Source organism: Leptodactylus fuscus, chromosome 4 (genome assembly GCF_031893055.1).
Source record: "Leptodactylus fuscus isolate aLepFus1 chromosome 4, aLepFus1.hap2, whole genome shotgun sequence".
NCBI classification, from domain to species: Eukaryota; Metazoa; Chordata; class Amphibia; order Anura; family Leptodactylidae; genus Leptodactylus; species Leptodactylus fuscus.
This window is the reverse complement of record NC_134268.1, coordinates 69,351,211-69,368,548: the sequence shown is the minus strand read 5'-3', so window position 1 is coordinate 69,368,548 and position 17,338 is coordinate 69,351,211. Positions and strand designations below refer to the sequence as shown.

Genomic DNA, 17,338 nt, shown 5'->3' with positions numbered 1-17,338 from the left:
AACAGCTGCATGGGGACTTTAACCCTTTCCCTGCCCCCCAGCCACGGTGGCACATTAGTTGCAGAGGACGTATGTAATCCGTCCTTGCCACTAATGCCCGTTTCTCAGGATCAGTAATGGCTATGAAGATGATTTTTGGATTAATTTTAAAGAATTTTGAGAACCCCCATCTTTAAAATGATAACAAAGTTATCATGATAGTCCTCACAGATATGGGGTCTAAAGTGATCTTTAGAGCTGCAGACTGCACAGAGATGATAAATCATCATTTTCTGTGCATAACCTGCATGTGACAGGGGTTGAGGGGGGTAGTGGAAACTTCTGTCGATGTTATCCCCTCTCCTCCACAATCAGAGAGCATACTATATTTTTACTTTCTATCACATAGAGGGATAATGTAATACCCCTCTGAGCCTAATCACAGGGGTATTTTTTTATGTAATACCCCTCTGAACAAAATCAGAAAGTTACTGGCACTGTGACCAAGATGTTTACCATTCTTGAGGACACAGTACCAAAAGTCATCAATAAAGTTTACATTTGACCCTGTCCTGTCCATACCTGATCTTTATGGTGTAAAATACTCCGACTGCTTCTCTAATGATTATCACTAGAGATGAAGGTATAAAACAGGTAGAAAGTTCCATCAATCAGATAACACATTTTCATCTGTTCAATGTCACCATATAAAATCCAAGTTTTTGGCAGCTTTCAGGTGAGTATAATACTAAGAGGTGATGGAGGGGGCCCACTTATGAAACCTTTGCATTTGGCCAACCAATGTGTTAAACACAGTCCTGGTCTGAATACCTGTGATAGATGACAGATATCAACTCCTTCGGTAATATTGTCTCATCATAATGCCAATAGTCATGTCTATTTATAACCCAACCCTGTGCTGTTTGTCTATATATACATGCATGGATATATACATATATACATATATTAATAGTTGTATAACTTCTGACAGTAATGCTGATATGAGTCTTATATGTTTCTTTTTATTTTTATAAAAAAAAGAGCATAGTAAACTCTTGAGTAGCTGCTTGCAGGTAAAGGATGTTTCATAAAGGGAGTATGAGTTTAAGGGGTTGTTCGGGATTTAGGGCAAACGCAGAGGTGGCTGGGGTAGATGTTAAAAAAAAAATAAATAAAAAAATACCATGACCACCTATCCTTTCCACTCCATTGTCCTGTGCTGGCCCCCTTTCTCTCACATGTCCCAAGAAGCAGAGAAGTTCTCATGATGTCAACTGCATATGTCACCAGTTCCTTTCAAGCAACCCCGAGTCACTGGTCATGTGAGCGGAACATATGTAGGTGGAGTGCTGGGGATAGGTGTTTGTGTTGTGTGCATAGGTGTGTGTGTGTGCGTGGTGGTGGTGGTGTTTTGGGTTTTTTTTATAATCTATCCTGGTTGCCCCTAAGTTTGTCATGGATTCTGAACAACTGCTTTAAATTATTTCTTAATATTCTAGTAATCGCTCATAACGCTCATTCTTATTCTGACTGGCATTACATCATGGTAGAGGTAGCATGATTTACAGCTCCTTCTTCTGTTCGCTCTAGATTACAGAAAGCACTGCTCCTATTTCTCCTATGCAGTATGTGTGTGCCCCAGACAGCGAGCAGACCCTCTTGGCCGCACCTTCACAGTTCCTCCTTGAAAAGTTTCTTCAGCATAGTTCTCCCAAGCTGTTCCCAAAGGCTCTTTCTAATCCAAAGAACCCATTACTGGCTGTGGATTGCTACTTAAATCTAGGACCTGAGGTAAAAACAACAATGGGGATACATAAGACATACAATTTGTTTACATGACCCTCCATCTTTCCTATCAGAACTTCTTTCATTGAAAGGACTTGATAACTATTTTTTGCATCGAGTCCTGTCTTGTATTTTACTATATTGTTATGCTTATCGTATAACTCTTGGCTTTATATGAATCAGGGTGTGTAATAAGTTTTTGCATTCTTTTTCAGGTATCTCTGTGTTATGTGAGCTCCAGACCACACTCTGTGAATGTGAACACTGACGGAGTAGATTTCAGTGGTCTCCTTCTCTATCTGTGTGACTCTTTTGTGACTGCAGCAATGCTTAAGAAGTTCAAGTTCCTTAAAGGTATGTCCAATTTTACTAGGCATGGCCGACACTGGGAATTGGTTGTAGTACAGTGCCCTGAAAATTCTTTTGTTTCCGACCTTGGCAGACTAGTGTTATGGTAACACTTTCTTCATTGCTTTTAAAGGTGCCACTCTCTGCGTTATTTGTCAAGACAGGAGCTCCCTCAGGCAAACAATTGTACGATTGGAGCTTGAAGACGAATGGCAGTTCAGACTGCGGGATGAATTTCAGACTGCGAACAGCATTGACGATAAACCACTCTATTTCCTTACCGGACGCCACATCTGAGATGCGAGGAAAATCCTTTTATAATGTGCTGAGATAAAGACTTGACACAATTGAAATGGAACATGTGCAAATGCGTTGGGGATGGTGTACAAATATTGTACAGAAACTGCTTGGACTTAAGATAAAGCTGTTCTCTTGGATATTTATAGACCAATGAAGTCTACAGAGCTCTTTCCCCAACCGGCTTTGATGGTCTTCTTTAATAATATACTGTGGACTTTCTTGAATGTGCTGGATCAATGGATCTCTTGCAGACCTCTCAGGGGTTCATTGTCACCAAACGATGGCTCGTGGCACAATTTCTTCCTGTGGCAGTGTTGATATTTTTGTATTGTGAACATTTGTTTTTCAATCAACCATGGAAAATATATATGGAGATTTGGATATCAGGATTTTCTGGGAAGAAACGTTGCTCAAGGGTGGTTAACTATAATAAATTAACAGAAATGCATCACTATCTGATCCTTAAGCTCTCATTCTCAGTTGCTGCTAAGAATCCCAGCTGGTCTATATGTCCTGGTGTGTAGACACGGACCGGAAATACCTGGATGTCTGCTCAGCCAATAACTGGCCCCAATGACGACTCTCCTCAGCCAGTCATTGACTGAGTGGGCATGTCAGTGATCTCCTATGTGTCGAGAAGCACTCGGAAGTAAAGTCTGGCATGGATCTGGACAGCATCTTAACTAGAGGAGCAGAAAGAGGTTTATGTTTGTTCATTTATTTAAACTTTTATTCCTTTGAGCATTTTTAGAACAGGTTTTAATAGTCCACATTTCACTTTTTCAATCAGGTTGTCCTTTGCCAAGAAGCCAGCATCACGTTTGTGCCCCAAATAACATTCCCTGTTTGTTGTGTTCTAACATGAAGTGTTGCTAACTAATATCAATATATTAATATCATTATGATTATTCTCCAAAAGCTTTGTTTAATAATTGACAAACCATCCATTAGAGAGTTGGATAGTCATATTCCTTCTGCAGGCAACAAGTATGACATCTGCCTGCTGCTTCTCCTGCTATCTCATACAGTGATTTCTACAAGTGCCATAAATATCTGCCACTATCAAAACAAACAAACAAACACACACACACACACACACACACACACACACACATATATACACACATTGTGATAACATGCGTGTTATACATTACACTCGCATGTTATTCCATACACACGTGTGTGCACATATATATACACACACACTATATTACGCTCACATGTTATATATTTCACATCTATACACACATACACACACACACACACACACTTTGATTGAAATGCCAAAGTCCTGTCTGTCCTGATTTATAGTCCCATATAGATATCGGCGTGACATGTCGATGAATGGGGATTAAAAGGTATATAAATTCATTGTAAATGGGGCTCACAGCCTTCAGCTGTCTTATCTTTGCGATGAACACATTTGGTACCAGAAAAAAATAGTGTTAACCTGTAAAGAAAAAAAAAAGTTTACAAATTAGAACAAAATTATTAATATATTAGAGAAATGTTTGCAAGCTTGTATCATACTACGTTGGTTTTTGTTGCACATTTTATAAATCAATGTCTGTTTTACAGGTTATGTGTTACTCTGCACGATGATCTTGTCTTTAGTGAGCTTCTTAAAGGAGTTGTCCAGACAAAATTGGACAACCCCCTTTTAATTTTTAAATCTGCCTGGGGCAAGAAAAAAAAATATTAAAAATTCATACTCTCCTGCCCCCGATGGCCACTCTCCAGTGTCCTCTAGCACAGTCCGGTCCTTTTCCTGAACAAGTCTCTTCCACTTAGTGACCTCAATCAACAGGCCTCAGGAAGAGACCTGTGATGTCATAGATAGCGACATGCATTTCACTGATTGGCCTCAGTGGTCACATAACCACTGAGACCAATCAGTGGAACTCCAGAAAAGACCCGTTCATCAGAAGGCCGGGACTGCACGGGAGGACACTAGAGCATCAGGAACACATGAGTATTAATTTTTTTTTTTCTTACCATCACTGCCTCCGGTTCATTTAAAAGTTAAAGGGGTTGTGCATTTTTCCCTGGACAAACCCCTTTAATGTGTGGGTTTTTTTTGTTTTTGTTTTTTCCCCCTGGACTGTTCAAGGAAAAAGGAATGATCGTGTGGTTTATTTTGATAAAAGGATCTTGGAAATGCTAAAAGGAACATTACATCGACTAAAAAAATCTTTAATGTGTATATCTGTATTGTGACAATGATTATGTTGTAATGTTTGAAATTTTTCATTATTTTAATGTTTTGGTTTTTTGGGGGGTTTTTTGGCTTCATGAACTGCAGCAGTCAGAATTGTCGCCTACATTCTTTAATGCCAAACGTTTTTTGGATCCAACCTGTGACATATAGTCAGCAAACACGTGCAAAGCTATCCTTACTGCCAGCCATTCCTGCAAAGCTGTATATTCTCGTTTTTTTTTTTCTCAACCTGTTGTTTTTCGATTTGCACTAAATACATTTGCAGGTTTGGTCACTCGTGTGCTGTGCAGGGCACGTTGTCTTGTGATAAAATGGCATCTCTGCAGTGTTTGTAACCCAAGCTTTTTTGTGCTGTGTCGCTGCCACCAAAGAACATGAATGTATTGTAAATAAGGTTTTTGTTAATATGGCGGAGCTTTTTCAACATTGCCTAAGAAAAATCTCTGTAATGAACGTAGGCTGAACATACTACGAGTCTATCATCATGCCTTTTTGCATTAGCTTTACCATTGGTACTTTTCAGTAATGGAAGTCTTAAATATGCTGCTTAAAAAGATAGTTTGACCAAAAACATGGTGAATTTGGCTTCACTAGTCAGTCTACCTCATGCTTTTTTTAATGTGTGCAGATTTGTTAATTTTATCATTTAATTGAACAGTTTTTTGACGGTATTAAAGTTGTTTACATGAATATTGTTCATCTGTAATTACTTTGTTCTAACAACCATTAGAATACAACAAAAACTGAAAGGATTGTCCCCAACCTGTTACAAGTAGCCCCTCCAATCCTAATCCTGATGTGGTAGGATGCATTTCTCCTCAGCTCCTGTCCTGCCTGCTTCATTAGAACCTAAATGAGCCCCTTAAACCCCCTGTGGGGAGAAAATTGGCCAGTACTTCTGCCTCAAGGACCCCTGCCTCTTCTGTCCTCTCCGGACAGCCCAGGATTTGCTCTCGTCTCTGTCCCCCCAGCAGCTTCCACTTGGGCCTCTGCATGGCGGCGGCCATCTTTACAGGCCGTGCTGGCTCCCTCAACGCCCTCCCAGGCCTTGTCAACTATTGTACTACTTACTAGAGATGAGCGAATACCGTTCGATCGAGTAGGTATTCGATCAAATATCGGGGTATTCAACATATTCGATTTCAATCGAATACCACGCGGTAAATGCAGTGGCGCTTCCCTGGTGCTTTTTTTGCACAAATAACTGTACAGAGGAGGAGGGACAGGAAGCAGGAAAACGTAGGCATCGAAAAAAAATAGGAAAAAGTCATTGGCTGGCTAAATCAGGTGACCTCGGATTTATAAGAATAGTGTCAGCCATGTTCGTGTCGGTTGCAGTTTTGTGAGATAGGGAGAGACATCGTGATCAGGGTCAGAGAGAGATTTTAGCTTTTGCTAGGCAGGAAAACTGAAAAACAACAGTTCTTTTCAGAGCTAAACTGCAGGAAGAGGATATATATAGACTCAACCTGCCAAAATTTCACAAAAGCCCTTTTTAGGGCTCAAATTTCCAACCACTGGTATACATTCTAACTGTCCCATAGGGGTGAGAAGAAACCTGTATACTGTCATCCGATATATAGGACAGTATATACGCACAATATATCTACCCTCTGTGTATACAAAAAAAATTACATTTGTATACATCTCAAAATGCGTAAGGCTAGCGCAAAGGGAGGGGGACGAGGCCGGGGGCCTGGAAATGCAGCTGGGGAGCAAGGTTGCGGTCAAGCTTCAGCGCATCCCGTGTCTACTCGTGAGGGGAAGCAAGCATTGCGCTTCTCCACAATCCCTGGCTTGATGGCTACATTAAGCAGGGTGCAGGGTACCACACTGAAAAAAAACAGGTGTTACAATGGCTAGCAGATAATACTTCCAGCACCTTATCCACCAGCCAGTCAGCCACTACCTCAAGTCCTATTCCTAGCCAAGAGTTTGGTCCTCCTTCCTCCCAACATGCCCAATCTTCCCAGGAGAGATGTTACCGTTCAGGCTTGTGGAGACTCAGGCCTTCTGTGACCTGATGGCAACTGCGCCACCTCGCTATACCATCCCTACTTCTCCCGGTGTTCCGTCCCCGCCTTTCACCAGCACATATGCTTTGGACAAAGGTCCACTTGACCACCGACATGTGGACAAGTGCATGCGGACAGGGACGCTACATTTCACTCATGGCACACTGGGTGAAGGTAGTTGAAGCTGGGACCAGGTCACAAACTGGGGGGCAGCCTACCTAGTCTCCCTGGCCAAGATTCCTGGCAGGGGTTCTGAACCACCACCCTCCTCCTCTCGTCTTTTATTCCGGTAGAGGGGAGGGCCAATCGCATTAATGATTGCCACAAGCAACTGGTGCAGAATATGATGGAAATGTTTCCATCAAGTCTCACTGTCGGCAGAGAGGAGAGTTCCTCCAAGAGGCTAACAACTGCCATCCGGTCCACACTCACCAGGGGCACACTCTCCAAGGTCTGGGACACATTAATGGCACCCCCTCGCCAAACTACCGCCACTGAGAGGCCTAGTGTCACCAGGAGGGTATAGGCACATGTTGTGGGAGTACCTGGCCGACCACAGCCCTGTCCTCTCCGATCCCTCGGCTCCCTACACTTATTGGGTCTCCGAGTTGGATTTGTGGCTGGAACTTGCACTTTACGCCTTGGAGGTCCTTTATTGCCCTGCTGCCAGCGTGCTATCGGAAAGGGTCTTCAGCGCAGCTAGTGGCATCATCACCGATAAGCGCAGCCAGCTGTCAGCTGACAGTGCTGACCGGCTGAGACTCATCAAAATGAACAGCCACTGGATTGAACCATCATTTACATGTCCACCAGTGTGAAGCACCCCAACATGAAGTTAAATGTGTGTGCTCAACCTCTCCAGTTCCTCCTCCTCATGCTCCTCCACCATCAGCATTGCACAATTCTGCTTCTACTAGGCTCATTTTACCCTAAGTGCCCCAAACTCAGCTGGTTACAGGTTCAATCCACCCAAAGTGCCCCAAACTCTGCTGGTTAGAGGTCCAATCCACCCAAAGTGCCCCAAACTCTGCTGGTTAGAGGCTCCACTCACCCAAAGGGCCAAAAACTATGCCGGTTAGAGGTTCAATCCACCCAAAGGGCCTAACATTCTGCTGGGTACAGGCTCAACTCACCCAAAGGGCCAAAAACTATTCTGGTTAGAGGCTCAACTCACCCAAAGGGCCTAACATTCTAGGTTGTCCATGCCCACTAATGTGCATGATGATTCGATCACAGTAAATGTTCTTATTTTTCTCCAATTCAATCTATGAATGAAATGCTCTGAAAGATGGCCTAGGCACTGCTGCAATGGCAATCACTGGGTTTTCCTGTTTTGGTTCCAAAGAATCTTGTGTCTTACTTGAAGAAGAGACAATCTTAGTCTGACTGCTGGTTGCTTGTGCTGCAGCATTTGGAGTTGGGTCTGTCAGCCTTGTGATGAACTCCTCATTCTGGATCCCATTACTTTCAACAGTCTATAAAGTCTTTTGACACTTTGAATTTTGTTCAGTTCCAAAGGACTCTGTGTTTAGATTTGGCTCAGTCGCAGCTCCAGGACATGCCTTGGAAGGCAAGGTTTCCTTTAGTGGCTCCATCTCAGCAGGATGATGATGATGATGATGATGATGATTGATGATGAAGCTTTGTTAAATCTGGTGTTGGAAGGGAAAGTGGTCTCTGATCTACAGCTAAAGTACTGGAGCATGTTGTTTGGACTATAACACCTGATCAGAACCCTGTAGAGGTAATGTAGAGTCCGATATTAGAGGATCATTACCGGTAGTAGTAGTTGCAGCCAATTCTCCCCCTTTACGGTCCTCTAAATAAAAGTTACCCCCAGGACTTAATGCCAAAATGTTATCAATTTCCCAATCACAATCAAGGTCAATGTCTGGGTCCTCAGTCCAATCCACTGCATCAATCCCACACACTGAGAGTGATGGTTCTGGAACCAACATTTTAGGGGCTAAGAATTTTAAAGGGGCTAACACTCTGCTGGTGCAAGGCTCAACTCACCCAAAGGGCAAAATACTCTGTTGGTGCAAGGCTCAACTCACTTAAAGGGCCTAAAACTAAGCTGTAAAAGGCTGAAGTCACCTCAAGGGCTTCAATCTCTGCTGGTAGCTCAGCTTAAGAGACTCTATCTTAATTTGGAAGGGCTCACGTTAAGGGCCAGAAAAGTGAATTTTTGGAGGTCTTACCACATCACACACACACACACACACACACACACACACACACACACACACACACACACACACACACACACATATATATATATATATATATATATAATGGCAGATAAGGGTGAGGGCTGTTCAATTTCCCATCACCTATGCCATCTGTGGTTGTCATGGGCAACATGATTTAAAGGGGTGCATGCTAATGTTTCTTTAGCTTAAAATTTGTTTTTCTGTCCATATTAATGAAGAGGAAAGCAGGTTTCCAAGTATTTTTCCACTTTCCATAGAGGTTCTATTGAGTGTCTAGTTGATAGGCTGTGATAGTAGGGTAATACTGGGACTTTGGTGTGTTAGATGCCCCCAGACATGCTTCCCCTGCTGTCCCAGTTGCCTTCCACAGGTGTTGGCATCATTTGCTGAGGTGTCATAGTGGACTTGGTGACTCTCCTTGGTCAAATAGTAGTTTCCCCTGAAACGAGCATTTTTTTTCCCATAGACTATAAGGGGATTCGATATATTTTGCTACTCGCTCATCTCTACTACTTATTAATGTTCCTTTCGCTCCTCAGCCCTCTACAGAGCTTCCGATGTCTTCCCCTGTTTGACTCCTAGTCCCAGTCTTGGCGGCAGCTGCTGCTGAGTTCCCCTTGTCCAGTATCCATGATGGCGCCGCCAGCAGTGTCCTTCCTGGCCACTTCCCCAGCACTGACTCCTGCAAGCAGCACCCTTATCCTCTGCCTCTTAACACACAGCCAGCCGCCCCTGGGTCATGGCCCCTATGTAAGTGTGCCTGCAGCTCTGTTGTAGGTACTGAGCCTGTGAGGACGACACTGGAGGGGACAAAGGGCTCTTTTTCCTGCAAATTCTTGGGGAGCTGAAGTGGACACTGGTACTACTCCCTCTATTCCCCTTTTGCCACCATGTCTCCTCATTCATCACCTCCAGTCTCTCAGCACCTACAATTGGAAGAGAGTGAACTTCCGCAATCCTCCCCTCCGCCACAATGGCTCCAATTCCTCACTTGCTGCCTGGTAGCTGAGGTCACTGAGGCATGCTGTAAGGAAAACCGGGATGAAATCTCTGCATTGCGGCAAGACCTCCACTACATTGCATCTCGGGTGGATACTCTAGAGGACAACCACAATCACAACCGTGTCTGTTTCCCACCTTCAGGACTCTATTCTGTCCCAGTATCACCTGTCCCTCGACCTGCAGCGCCATGTGGAAGACTTTAAAAAGAGGTGGGTGGAACCACACAAGAATTAAGGGGCTTCCTGAGGCTGCCCATGAGGAGGACCTACACCATGCCCAACAGGTGATCTTTAACGAAGTCCTTCAAGAACCCTCTACCCACAAAATTAACCTGACAGTGCACACAGAGCTCTACGCCCTAAAGCAGGGGTAGGGAACCTTTGGCTCTCCAGCTGCTGTGAAACTACAACTCCCAGCATGCTCCATTCACTTCCATGGGAGTTCCCAGAACAGCAGAGCCAGTATGCATGCTGGGAATTGTAGTTTTGCAACAGCTGGAGAGCCGTACGTTCCCTACCCCTGCCCTAAAGGCTCTCAGCCCACCCCTTGGGACGTTCTATGCTGGGTGCATGATTTCACTCTGAAAGAGGCAATTTTGTCCAAGGCCAGAACTGAGAGGGACATTGATTTTGGGGTGAAGATACAACTCTATCAAGTTCTCTCCTACAGAAACGATGACATCTCCGCCAATTCCTTCAACTACTGCATAAACGTCAGATCCCATACCAGTGGGGCTTTCCCTTCGCCCTGACTGCTAGGCTCAATGGTTGCTGGGTCACCTTGCGCTCCTACTCGGATCTACGTTCGTTTTGCTCAGCTATGGACGTTGCTCCCCCCTGGACATGTCTGTTTGGGAACTGGCTGTTCCTCCTCTGCCTTCACCTTCGGTATGGTCCCAGCAGAAGACGAAGAGACAACAACTACCTTCTTCTGGTGCAACTTCAAGACATCAACGGGTGGCTCTTCTACCCCCACCACACTGACTTTTCTCTCCTCATTCCATTTCTCTAGATCCTGTTCCAGAATGTGCCCCTGCCTTCCCTAAAGGCTGATCACTGTTTGCATGATATTTTCTATCCAATGTCACCAATTGTGTTTTTTCCTTTAAAAGGATCCTATCATTTAAACTTAATTTTTCCTTTTTGTACAACCTGCTCCATCTGTGGGGACTAACAGCGGCTATGGTGCAGTCTTGGAGTAAGCTGGGCCTTTTTCACATTGCTGGTGTAACCCCTGCTAGGGGTAAAGTAACAGCAGTAGACAACACTGTACAGACACCCTGGATTACCTATCCCAGCCCCACCTGCATCTCTGTGCCCCTGCCACTTAGGGGAGGAGCTGCAGGGGATTGGGGGAGAAGGGGATTGTCAATGGAAACCAGGAAGGAGATGTGGGGACCGCATGGTTGGGAGAGCAGAGAGTCCAGCACCTGCAGATACAGGGCAGAGCTCCAGGGACAGTCCTGCCAGCACAGCAGCTAAGACCAGGAGAGGAGGTCACCCTACAGCTAGACAGCTCTACAACTTGGCTCTGGAGAGACCCCTTGTCTCATCACACAGACAGACCCTGCCCCACTCCAACAGGACTTGATTGCTGCAAAGCCAAGGAGAATTCTAGAAGTGGATGCACCTATGTGTCTGGGAGTTTTTTAGTAGCCACTGCTGAACTGTGTTATAGAATTGTTGTAGGAATTATTTCTGAGGACAGTAATCCTAAGTGTACCAACGGTTCCAGCAAGCGCGCCAACACCGGCGGCAACAGGGCCCCAACTGATGGACTGAGTTATTTATGTTGCTGCAGCTTTATTAGGGGAGATTTGGTACATGCAGCTAGCTATGTGGAGTATGTGTGCCAACTTATGTGTGAGAGAATTAGGTACTATGTGTGGGTCATTGTACATTAACCCTGTGTTCCCCAGAGTTTAGAGTATTAGGGGATCCATTTATACTATTATATCTGCCAGGCCTGGCATGTATTTATAGCTCATGGTTACAAAGGAGCAACCGCTGGATTGTTTATGTGTTATGTTATATGCTATCTTGCCTTTCTACTTTTCCAATTTGTTCTCCACCTGAGCACACTCCTATTTACTTCTATGCCAATAAATATTCCCCAGTTGTTTTACTCTATTTCGGTGAGTGTGTACTGACCTTAGGCAGGGGTTTCCCGAGTCAATCCTTGGCAGAAGATGACAAACCCTCCTGCCTTCCTACAGAGCTCAGAGAAAGATTTGGGTGGAGGCACTGCGCCATAGCGAATTTAAAGATACACACGCCCTTCCTATAGAGCAGGGGTTGGGCAATTAGTTTTCCCATGGGGCCACATGAGAAATTGTAACGGTTCTAGAGGGCCATGCGCGTTGTGGGAAATATAGCTCCACCCACTTCTCTGCTGACTCCACCCATTCTCAATCATTTTTCCATGTGCCCCACAAAGTAAAATCCTCCTACTGTCACCCTAACATTATACACCCCCACATTATAACATTTCCCTCCAAATGTCCCACAGTATTAAGTCCTTCTCCTGGTGCCCCAGTAGAAACCAGTAGAAACTAGAGGGGACATTAAACTGGGGCAGCTGGAGGGGGACATTAAACTGGGGGCAACTAGAGGCAGACATGTCCCCCTCCAGCTACCCCCCATGGTTTAATATCCTCCTCCAGCTGCCCCAGTTTAATGTCGCCCTCCATCTGCCCCCTAGTTTAATGTCCCCCCTACATGTGCATTAAGTTTACCTGCCCCCCCCTACATCTGCCCCTAGTTCCTCCCTCTTGCTCACACATGCTGTCTCTTCTCTCTTTATCATCCTGCAGCCTCCATTGCCGGCAGCTTGCAGCAAGCACACAGTCCCGTGTGGCTCCACCCACTAATGAGTCATAGCCTATGCTGGTGATAAGCTGTGATGACATCATCACAGGTCCTTCAAAAACCTTCCACTAGCTATGCGGGCCGCACATTGCCCAGGTCTGCAATAGAGTGATGTCTGAAGGGGTGTTACACTGACTTAGTTGATCCGTCTATCTTCGAGCTTAGGCTCTTTGAATATTTTACCGCTGTGCTACACTTGCCTGTTTCTGAGTGATTTCATTACCAGAAATGTGTCCACTTTGTATCCTCCCAGTTTGGTTCCCTGAAGGTCTCACTACCTACTGCATTTGAAAAGATTTGTACCTCCACGGTTGGCCTAATGTTGAAGATCTACAGCAGTGGTTCTCAACCTGTGGGTCGCGATCCCGGCGGGGGTCGAACGACCAAAACACAGGGGTCGCCTAAAGCATACCTCCCAACCGTCCCGGTCGGTGGGAGGTATGTCCAGGTTTCAACTGATCGGCACCCGGAGGACGCCGAAGAGTTGAACACACAGGCGATTAAAGCAGGAGCTGTCACAGCCAGCTCCTGCTTTAACGCTGTGCTGCGACTTCTGTATGTGTAGCCGGAATGTGATGATGTCACATCGCTCCTACAACTATATGAGTGAGCGAGACTGCGGAGAGAGCAGCGGGGGAGCATTGGAAGGGAAGTGTTTTTTTTTTTTTTTTGTTTTTTTTTTAAACATTAAGGTGGAACATAATGAAGGGGCAGATGAAAGGGGGGGGGCGGCATGACACTGGGGCAGAGATGGAGGGACATGAAGCTCTGGGCAGAAATGGGGGAACATGAAACTGGGGGAAGAGATGGGGGGACATGAAGAGGGGACATAATGTATGGGTGACTGTAGGAGGATTATATTGTGGGAGCACATGAAAAATGAACGTGAATGGGCGGAGTTTCTAATCTTCAAAAGTTGGGAAGTATGCCTAAAGCCATCAGAAAATACATATTTCTGATGGCTTTAGCCACTGAGAAGCCACGCTACTGTCTGCAGCAGCGCTATTCAGCTGGAATGCACACCGTTATGGACACGTGTTCCAAACTGAATGGGGTCACCGCAACATGAGGAACTGTATTGCGGGGTCACGACATTAGAAAGGTTGAGAACCACTGATCTACAGGCTGCTCTCCTCTCTTGAGGGCCCCTTTATCTCATAAGTATATGGTCAAGTGGTCCAGGGCTCTGAGTAGGCAGATCTCGCTTCAACAGTGGCAGATTATTTGGTCTCATGCAGCTAAATCCTTCACGTGCATTACACTCCATGAGACCCAATATAAATTGCTCATGCACTGGTATCACACCCCCGCCTTGCGTCATTCCTTTAATCCGAGTATTCCTTCCCAATGTTGGTGTTGCCAGGCGGAGGTGGGTACACTATGTCATATTTTCTGTGATTGTTCGGGAATCCGACCTTTCTTGTTAGTGCAGTGAAAGCACACGGACCCCACAGACCATAATAGGCTGCCCGCAAGAATCATGAGGACATGAAAGTAGATCACGATCTACTTTTTCTGTCCACATGTTCCGTTCAGGCATCGAGCAGAAAGCACTCGGACCTCATTATTGTCTAAGGGGTTTCCCATTGTAGAAACCTATTCACAGGGCATTGTTGCAGATCAGCAGGGCTTTGAGAGCTCCGCTTCCCACCCATAATGAGAAAAGGAGTGTTCTGCTTCCCCCTTTATAACTGTATTCCATTAGCTATTTCTTTATAATGTGGCAGGGTGTCCGACTCTCCATTGGGGGAAAAAAAAAAAAATACAGCAGCTCAGTCCCAATTAGTTAAACCCCTTTACATGAGTGGATTTGGAACATGTCAGTAACATCCAGTTTGCAATATATTTGTGCACAATCTGTCCCTCTTAAAATACAAGGCAATATAATTTTGGCCATCCAAGATTATAAAAATAAATTAAAATGTTTTTTGTTTTTTTTTTTTTAAATAATTTTAATTGATGAAGTTACCTTCAGAATAGGTCATTATTAAAAGATGAGTGTGAATCACTCAGGGCCCCTGCTGCTCAGTTATCTCAAGGGGCCAAAGCACTGACTTTTTTTTCCTTTCTTAGCAGCCATGTGCTGTATTTACAGACTCGCATTCACTTCTATGGAACAAGGATGTAATAACATCACACAGCCACTATGAAACAAATGGAGCGTGATATAAATGATGTTTGCTGTGGCGCCCTCTAAAGGCAGGTCAGTGGGGGTCTCCCCTACTCATCTTTTATAGAGAACGGGTCATCCGTATCCACACAATGAATCACAAGCGTCCCTATATTAGTTTCACTATGCAAAAAGTTGGCCGTTAGGGCATTCCCGTCCCTTCTTACAATTATTAGGAGGGTATTCTTTTTTTTCGTGTTGGTTTTCTTTATCAGTTCCTCACAGTTGTCAAAATAAATACTTGCAGTGAGAAGGAACCATTTTTTTGCTGCCAGGACGCAAGACTCGGCCCTAACCCTGAATGAGATATTCTAGTGTCGCACGAAACTGTGGTTGGGGTCACACATGATGAACTTCAGTTGGTTTTCCTGAAACTCACCACAAAACCCAACAAAGCATATGCCATTGATTATTATGCAAATTGAGCTAGTCACACATGGGGATACATCATGAGGCACAATGGCAGTACATAAAGCGAATGGCATCTCATGGTAAAAATAACTGCTCTGCACAGGTATAAGCATAATGTTTGCGGTGATGCCTGTAGCTAATGTGACAAGACAATTGCTACCAGTGAGAGCAATGAGATTTTCTTATCAGTTATAAATGGGGACAGAACACAATACATTCACTTACGCAGGAGGGGTTGGACACCATAATGCCATGACTGCTACACAGGTATGCATTTTAAAAATAAAATACATGGCAGGCAATTTGTTCAAACAACCATTCCAATTCTGTCAGTCCAACGCTGTGCTCTTTGAAGGTTTGTCTGTTGGGCAACAGATCATAAAGGCAAGTCTAGTAGTTGGTGATCTCTCACCAGGAGTTAACTATATAAAAGTAGCCTCAGATTCTTTTTGAGGGGCAGCAGGGGAAAGCACCTTTACACCTTCTAAAGAGGACCTTTCATGTCCTCTGACACGGAAGTATTATATGCTGCTTAAAAGCGGACACTGCACTAAATTACGCACACTTTCAGCCATGCCAGTTATGCACCCTGGTGCCGGAGTTATAGGTGGCAGTTTCGGCACAGACATCCCTCCACTGCTACAAGAGTGGAACCCATAAATGCAGAGTAAAAAGGTAGTGTTCAGGGATGGAGTGATTTGGAGTGAGGACATTATAAAAAAAACCAAAAACAAATATAGATAAGGTGGAATTGGTCATTTTAATAACAGAATTAAAAACAAGCCAAACAAACGAGGGAGAAAACAAAATGTAACAATTATTCTACACATTTACAGAAAAGGCCACAGCAGTTTATTAACATACAGTATAAAAACCCTTAAAAAGAGTGACTGCTAAGAAGACTGGTAGTGCTCTGAAGTCCTCAGTGGTATATACAATGCACAAAAGGCTCTACAAGGAGCCAAACACTTCCTAGTCATAAAAGTGTTTTGTATATCAGATGTCATATACAATAAAAAAAAAATCCATAAAAATATGCTCTTAAAATACATCAGATATCTGTGACAAGCTGCAACTTTCCCCTCCTAAAATTCATATTTAGTATGTGATGTAGCTGCAAGCATGTAACCGTAAAGCTACAGGCCTTTTCACAGCACGTGGCACACAAAATACAAAGGCCCCACAGTATACTACCCAAAAAGACTCTTACTTTGACCTCCATTGGTTAATGGGACATGGAACATTCACCATATGCATTCTGGTACAGGCTTTCATGGCTTCCTCTGGTTCCGCCCCCAGCAGATTACTGATTTCTAGCCAGTTTGCACTTTTTAAACAAAAATTATATTGAGACATTTTTGTTTGTTTTTTTAGCTCCGGTTATTGTGTCTCCACACAATGAAACCTGGAACATATCGTTTGGTGCGGCATACAAATACCAATGCAAATACATAAACACCTAGAGATGGGACAGAGGGAAACCAATGCTTGCAGAATAGGTAGTGGTGTGCTCACACCATTTTTTTTTATGGTGGAAAAAAAAATAAAAAAATAAGCATGCCAATTTTAACTGCAGAATCCCAAACTCAGGAATGTGTTTAAGGCTGAGGCCCCACGTTGCGGAAACGCAGCTTTTTTGTTGCAGATTTTGCAAGCCAAAGTCAGGAGTGGATATACAGTGTTTTTCCAAAAATCAGGGTCTTATTTTTTTTTTGTCCGAAAAAAATCCAGGGCTAGGGCTTATTTTCAGGGTAGGACTTATTTTTCAGGAACTGGAGTAGATCAAAACTTTCAGATTTTCTCTGGACAAATCTTGTAAAATGGTTGAGGATGGTACCACTAGCCCTAACTTCCTTTCACAATTGATGGTTCAGGGTCAGTGGGTCTTAAACTTATTGGTTCTCTCTCTCTAAACACTTTGTGTGGCAGTGGCTCCTCTATCTCCTTTCCTTTATGCTAAGGGGGGGGGGGATGCGCTGTAGTAGGGTGGCTGTGTCTGTGGAAGTGAAAAGAGGTGGCAGCTGAGATCT

General features: G+C 44.2%; 1 protein-coding gene across 3 annotated transcripts in view; it reads left to right on the top strand.

Moving 5' to 3' along the window:
- GREB1L (GREB1 like retinoic acid receptor coactivator) overlaps positions 1-5,299 on the top strand; it is a 93,055-nt gene extending 87,756 nt beyond the window's left edge. For all 3 annotated transcript variants that reach the window (XM_075270611.1, XM_075270609.1, XM_075270610.1), the window contains 3 exons: positions 1,570-1,770; positions 1,980-2,118; positions 2,246-5,299. In XM_075270611.1, the coding sequence (XP_075126712.1) occupies positions 1,570-1,770; positions 1,980-2,118; positions 2,246-2,409 (504 nt within the window). In that variant the 3' untranslated portion in view covers positions 2,410-5,299. The remainder of the gene's footprint in view (positions 1-1,569; positions 1,771-1,979; positions 2,119-2,245) is intronic.
- The last annotated feature ends 12,039 nt before the right edge of the window (positions 5,300-17,338 follow it).